General features: G+C 44.7%; 1 protein-coding gene across 1 annotated transcript in view; it reads left to right on the top strand.

Moving 5' to 3' along the window:
* Positions 1-234: 234 nt before the first annotated feature.
* Positions 235-7442, top strand: part of NWD2 (NACHT and WD repeat domain containing 2) — a 203707-nt gene continuing 196499 nt past the window's right edge. Inside the window, exon 1 of the mRNA XM_027103189.1 lies at positions 235-385. Within this exon, the coding sequence (XP_026958990.1) occupies positions 235-385 (151 nt within the window). The remainder of the gene's footprint in view (positions 386-7442) is intronic.

The raw sequence follows: 7442 nt of genomic DNA, 5'->3' as shown, positions 1-7442 counted from the left end.
CAACAAGCGAAGGCTGACGCCCAGAGGGGCAGGAGGCGGCGGTGAGAGGGGCCCGAGGGTCCGTATGGCCGCTCTCCGCCGGCCGTTGGTGTGTGCCACGGAGCTCGCCCGCGTCGCCTCGGGCTCGGAGCGGCTCTGAGCCGCGCCGCCTGCGGGGATCGACCTAGCCGTTCCGCGGAGCCGCGGGCAGGAACCCGAGAAGCAGGAGTCGGCGGCTCTTCCTCCCTGAAGGCAATGTGGCCGGCCGGCGCGGGCACCAAGCTGCCCTGTCCCCGGGACTCTGCGCTCCGGCGGGCGGCTTTCTCTGGGAACCTCACCGCCCTGCCTTCTCACCTGATGCCAGCCGGCCGCAGCGTCCGGGTCTTCATCAGCGCCAACCCTGAAGGTAAGTCCTTTGCTTGCGCTTCTCCGTCTGTCCTTCTATCCGTCTACGCGGCGGAGCCAGAGTGCCATGGCACAGCCGGGCGCGCCGTGCGTCCCCGGCGCTCCCTTCCTCTAGCTAATACCGAGGCTGTCCTGAGCGCTTGGGACTTTAATTTGAATCACTTTTCTTCTTCCCTCGCTCATTCCTTCTGCCTGCTGACTTCCCCTGGGACACCAATTTCTCGCCCCCTGGGTTCTTTTCCCTTGGTCTAAGAAATGTCCGCGGTATTAACAGACGCTTCTGGAACCTTCATCCTGCCACTCCCCACCCCCACCCCGTTTTTCTTTCCTTTAGCGGTTTCTTCTCCGAGGTTATCGTGAAACGCAAATAATACGTCCTCTCGCTCTCTCGGCTCCGCGGCAGATTCCTGAATGGGGCTCCCTCCTCTGCCACTTGTTCAGGCCGAGGCGAAGTGAGAGCATGGGGTTCCCCGAGGCTTGCCTCTTGCCGGTGTGCTAGTGGGACCCTTTGTCTTGGGGAGCTAAGGAGACTTGTGAACCCAAGATCCGCAGAGATCGAGGGGAAACGCGCTGTGCGGTCCCGAAACAGGCTGACGCTGGTTTCCAGGTGGAGCGTTCAGGATGAGTTCATCTCTACAGTTGGGCCCCGGTCTAGAACTTGGCCTTCTCAGTCGTGTCCCAGCTAAAGGCTGGGGCCCTGGTCGCTGCTAAATGAAAACTTGTTGATTTATTGCATTCACAAACCACAGCGGCTGAGCTCCGGGTGGTCAGTTTTCTCTCATCACTGCCTATCCATTCACAGTCCTGAACGTTAACTTTCATTCCCAGTAAGTGAAGAAAAGTAGGATGCATTTGACTTGGCTAGGATAAAACTGTAAGAGTTGCTCTTTCCCAGAAAAATAAGTGTTTGGCCCTAAGATGAGTTTATAGGAGACTGAAATAGGCCTGTGAGATGGGAAACTTGCTACACTCTAACAAGCCTTGGTTCTGACAGAGAAGTAAAGGAAAAAAAGAAAGTTAACAGTCATATGGATAGAATCATCATTGCAAAACCCAAGGTTCTGGTTGCCTGTAAAAAGCATTCAGAGGACCTATAAAAAATAGCTTTCTAAAAAAATTACTGTTTCATAAAACGCTAGCAGAAATTTCGGGTACAGTTCACCTTATGACAAAGGGATTGGGAAAAGAATCAAATAGATAACCCACAGTCATTAGTATTAGAAGGGCTGTACACTTTTGAGGGAGGGTATGACTGTCCTCTTATCAATTTACAACTCTGTTTCACAGCATTTAGTAATTAAGGAGGCTTTTTGAAAGCTGCAGTACATTCTTTAAAATTCCTTTCATCTGAACTATGTCTTACAGGATTTTTTACTTAAATCTGGATAAAGAAAACTGTGGGGCTGTGCAGCATGTTGAAGGACCTAAGGAAGTTTGCAACTTAAGTTTTCGGTGTTGTTTTTAAAAATATTGATAAAACAGTATTTGAGAGAATTTAATTTTCCTGAGCTTAAAAAAAAAACCTCATAAGAAGTGTTAAGTGTGCTGATGTAAAACCAGTTAAGTAACACTTTTCTTTAAACAAGTTGTTTTTAAATACAGTGAAAAGTCTGCTAATATCATTAGTAGTTTATTTTTCTTTACATTTGTAATTTCTAGGATAAAAATCAGTGATAATGGATTTATATCAAGTTAGCTTAATATTGAATTAATATTCAAGATTAATGTCATTTTTCTTAAGCCAGTACATGTGATTCTATAAGTTTTCCCATTTCTTGAAATACAGTAGAAGCTTCAGCGTGTATTAACATTAGGACAGCAGACAAGAGAGGGGGTGAATCATGCCTTCTGGTCACTGAGCTGGGCAGCTTGAACATTGATCTTAAAAGCCCAGAAATGTGACTCTTACCTGAGAAATTGCAATAGGAGCAGGACTTCAACTTTTATCCCAAATGGAGAGCCGAGGGTATGTTAAATAGAAAAGACAGAGATAGGTATTTTCTTTAAGAGCCTGAACATGAAGCTTTGCGATCTCCGTAAATGCACTTTACCACCAGATCTTTATGGATATGACTCAGGAAGCAAATGGTTGTGTTTTGGTGCGATCCCGTATTAGATTGTTGGCCAATACTCAAGAGCCTCTCCGCTGTCAAATTAAGACAAAGAATTTTATCTCATGCTTTTCTTTACAAGCGGGAATCCAGTTTATGCTCTAAATAAAAGCTTCTCTGTGTTGAACTCATAGCAGTACTTTTAAGAATCCAGAAAGGATCTCCCTTAGATTGCTTTACAGAGCTTGTATGAAATTTCCCTATCAGTAATTAGGATAATACATGTTTTTAGAACATAGGTTTAGCTCAGTCAGTAGTTCGGTTTTCTTTCTCAAACCCTGTGAGGATGGTAGACCAGAGGGTGTTCTCCCTATTTTACAGAGGAGAAAACTGAGGCACCAGGTTAAGCTCATCTAGCAGAATGAAACAAGCTGGAGCTCATCTAGCAGAACTCATCTAGCAGAATGAAACAAGCTGGAGCCTGCAGGGACCTCAAAACATCTCTCTTGGTACTTAGGTTCATGCCTGATTTCTGTAAATGTCTTAACACCCATATGGTCAAGAAAGTCAGCTGGCTGTAGTCAACAATGCTGGCCTTCCTCTTGAAGCCTGACAGCCACAAGAAGCTGAGTAGCAGGAAGGAACCATAGCTGCCCTGACCCACTTTACCCCCATGAAAAGGTAGCCATAGGAGCATTCAGGGAAATGGTAGGATTTTCTGAACTCTGAAGGACACATTCCTATTCAAAAGCATATCTGCATCAGACCTGTTCCCACTGTGTGATAGACACTCAAGAAGAACCAGTGTGGGAGAGGAGTAACTGTCCCCCGTTCTCTTGCGTGGACGGACCTTGGACTTCATCTAGTCCCACCTCCCACCAACGTAGCAGTCCCATCTGTGGCATCTTTATTAATCCTTGGAATTTTTCCAGTCATTTAACCACTGTCTCTCTGCCAGAATGGCACTTATACCTCCTTGGAACAGTGGTTCTAAAGCACATATAAATTTCTCCACTGTGATTAGCCTGAATTGAATTGTCCGTGAATATGCAGAGGAGAGGAGCCGGCACAGTTCTCTCCCTGTGACTGAAATTGGAGGGGCCTGTTAAATAGTATTCCTCTTCTGTGCTTCATTTCTTACCCAAGGCTCCTTTCCTTATAAGGACACATCTCATATTGGGGACTCTACTTTCATTATCTCATCTAAACCTGATTACCTCCCAAAGGCCCCACCTCCAAATATGATCACATTGGGAGTTAGGGCTTCAACATATGAACTGGGGGGGGGGGCAAACAATCCATAACATTCTGCCCCTGGCCCTCCCACAAAATTCATGTCCTCCTGGCATGCCAAATACATTTATTGCATCCCAACAACTGCAAAAGCCTTGTCTTGTTGTAGTATCAACTCTCAAGTCTGAAGCCCAAAGTCTCAGCTAAATAATATGTGGGTGAGACTCCAGATAGGACTCATCGTGAAGCGAAATTCCCCTCCAGCTGTGAAGCTGTTAGATAAGTTATAGGCTTCCAAGATACCATGAGGGGACAGGCGTAGGATAAAGTTTTTCATTCCGAAAGGAATGAGAAAACTGGGAAAATTAGACGGAAGAAAAGGATGAAGGGTTCCAAGCAAATCCGAAACCTGACAAGACAAATGCCGTTAGGTTTTAAGGCTCTAGAATAATCCTTTTTGATGTGATGCTTTGCCTTCTGGACGTGCTGGGGTGGCAGTCTCACCTTTATGGCTCTGCCGGGAGGGAATCACCCACCCAGGCTCCACCAGGCCCTGCCCCCAAGTCTTTAGGCAGAGTCCACCTCCCCTGTTGAAGCCCAGGTGATGCCTCCCCCAACTTTGAAACCAAGGAGGCAGCCCTGATGACCTCTGAATCTTTGGGGTCATTCTTCCTTTGTCTTCAAGAAGAACACATGTTCACAGGCAGTAGCCCTGTGTTTCCAGTCCTGTAGGGCCTAAGAGGTCTGACAGCCTTCCTTTCTGTCAACCTGTCTCCTCCAGTTCACACTGGCCGTGTTTCTGCTGGGCGGGGGGGTTGAGGGGGGACGGTCCATGCTTCACACATATACTCATTTCTTTACCAAATGGTTGTGTGACCACACCCTTACTGTTCTTTTCAGAACAATGTTTTTTGCAATATGGATAGGCAGAGAACTTTCAAGATCATCAAGTTCTGGTTCCTTTTTGCTTAACAGTTATTACTTCAATTCATCTCTTTCTCATTTTACTATAAAGAGATGGGGGAAACCAAGCCAATCCTGCAATACTTTCTTTAGAAATCTCCTCAGCTCAACATCCAGTTTCATTGGTTCTAAATTCTACCTTCCACAAAACACTGTTCAGCCAGTTCTTTGCTACTTTATAAGTCACTTTTTCTCCATTGTCCAATAACATGTTTCTCATTTCTGAGAGTCACCAGAAGGCCTTTGTCGTCGATAGTCTGGTCATGATCGTTTATGGATTCTCTGAGAAGCCATCTCTCCAGCTCTCCTCTTTTCTTTCTGCGCTCTTACCAGAGTCTCCTTTAACAGTCCCTTCATGGCATTCTTGGCTTTTTCTAGCATGCACCTCAAAATGCTTCTAGCCTCTAGCCAGTTCCAGAACTGTTTCTACATTCTTAGATATTTGTTAGAGCAGCACCCCACTTCTTGGTACCAAAATCTGTCTTAATTTCCTAGGGTTGCCATAACAAATTACCATAGATTGGGCTTTAAACAACAGAAATCTATAGTCTTATGATTCTGGAGTCTAGAGCCTGAAATCAAGGTGTTAGCAGGGCTGTGCTCCCACTGAAGGCTCTAGGGAAGAAACTTTCTCTGCCTCTTCCTACTTTGATGCCAGTCCTTGACGTCTGTGGGCTTATCACTCCAGTCCCTGCCTCATCCTCATATGGGGGAGAGAGAACTCTTGTGTCTCTTCTTCTAAGGACAGTAGTCCCATCATGGGACCCTACCCTCATGACCTCATCTAAACCATTATCTCCCAAAGGCTTCACCCCAAAATACCATCACACTGTGGGGGGTTAGGACTTCAACATGTGAATTTGGGGGGATACAGTCCTTCAGTCCATAATAGGTAAAGTCTAAACCTGAAAAAAGACCAAATACTGCCTTTATAACTAATACAAGCTGAGGCAGGCCAGTACTCCTTATCTGTGATCCCCTGGGCCAGATGCGATTTTGCAATTCCACATTTTTTTAGATTTAGGGGGAAAATGGTGCATATGCTGTTTATTATTATTAATATCTGATAACCAGATATGAATATGTTTATAAGAAAACATGACTAAGTGCTGTACTGTAGAACTTTCTGCAATGCTGAGGGTCTTTATCTGCATTATTCTGTGTGAGAGCACTATTTACATATGGCGGTTGAGCTTTTGAAATGTGGCTAGTATGACTAAGAATATGAATTTTTAATACTTCACAGTAATTGACTTAAATTTAAATAGACTCATGTGACTATTGGCTGTTGTATTGGACACATAGCTCTAAGTGGGGTAATAAGGACTGTAAGTGGCGTCATGTCCATCAAGGTCAGGTTTCGCCACCATCGACTGAGGTCACTTCAGGTTTTGCTGCCAGATGAATTGGGGGAAAAAATTGTTTTCAACACTGGGAGGATTTTGTAATTGCAGGTAAGGGCTGTAGCTCTTTACTGGGGAATGTGGCTTTTAACTTGAGGCAAGTGGGTTTCCCAGTACTGAACCTCAGAATTGCACAGACTTACCCTCCCCATCACTATCAGCAGTGGACAAAGTCCAGACCCCTCCCCATGGGCAGAATTGAGCCCTCTAAAATTTAAGATACAGAGGAGCTGAGAAGAATGACAGGTTTACTTACAAGAGAGAAAGAAGGGGCTGGGCTGTTTGTGCTCAGATTTTCCTTCCAAATGCATCCATCAGATAAAGACACTTGTCCCCTGAGGAATAAGTGCCGGCCCTGTCCACGGCTACTAGTAGATCCCTCTGTGTGTCAGGAGACATCTGGAGTGGAGAGAAAGATACCTCCAATGCCTCTTTTGTTTGTTTCCCATCCCCTCACCACCCCCCCACACACAGATTTATGCACTGGTCATCTTTGAAGATTGTGCACTTTTGTCTACAATGTTAATGATTGGATGCTGAGTCCATTCCCACTTAGACTTTTTACTTTACTCGTCTTTGCATCTTCCCTGACTCTCTTCTCCATTCCTTTGGAGTCTTGGTCGGAAAGCTTATTCTCCAATTGGCAGAAGCCGCAGTAATAAGAGAGAGATAATCCCTACAGTTGCTGCATCCAATGGCCATTGGCTTTAGCTTGTGCTCCCAGACAAGAGGCAGAACGATGTGTGTCAAGAAATTCGCAAGAAACCTATGAATATTCTTTACCATGGTTCTTCTTACCTTTCCTACAATGCTAATATCCAGGCTCCTTGTTTTTTCATTGTTTTCATGAGTCATTAGAAAAGTAGTTAAGCACAAGAAACATTTATATACTCTTCTGATGCTGCAAGAATATCTTTCAAAGTTGAGAGTCTTAAAGGAAAATATCGTGAACGGCTGGCTCTTTTATGATAAATGCACACAGGACATTTATAATAAATGAATTATAAAATTTTAGTGGTTGAGTCTTCAAGTCCTTCAGCAAACATTATTCAGGCAGGAGAGAATACTAGATACAAGTACAGACTTGAGAGCCAAACTAGCCAGGTTTGACGACTCCTCAGTCCACCGTGTAATGCAGTGATTTCTTAAGCAAGTTGTTTAACTTATTTGTTCTCAGTTTCATAATCTCTAAAAGAAGACAGTAGTACCCGCCTCACAGGGTTATTGAGTAGATTAAATAAGCTAATAGACGTAAAGCACTTAGAACAGTGCTGGACACTTATTAAACATTGTTTGCTATTATTATCCTTATCATCTTTATTAGTTTCCACTGTGATCCAGACACTGCAGGTATGGATATGCGGAGAGGAACAAGGCATTTCGTGCCCTCAAGGGAATGCCGTGAAGC

Source organism: Aethalodelphis obliquidens, unplaced genomic scaffold (genome assembly GCF_003676395.1).
Source record: "Aethalodelphis obliquidens isolate GAN/ISIS:26980383/991018 unplaced genomic scaffold, ASM367639v1 scaffold6, whole genome shotgun sequence".
Lineage (NCBI taxonomy): Eukaryota > Metazoa > Chordata > Mammalia > Artiodactyla > Delphinidae > Aethalodelphis > Aethalodelphis obliquidens.
This window is presented reverse-complemented; position numbering and strand designations above follow the sequence as displayed.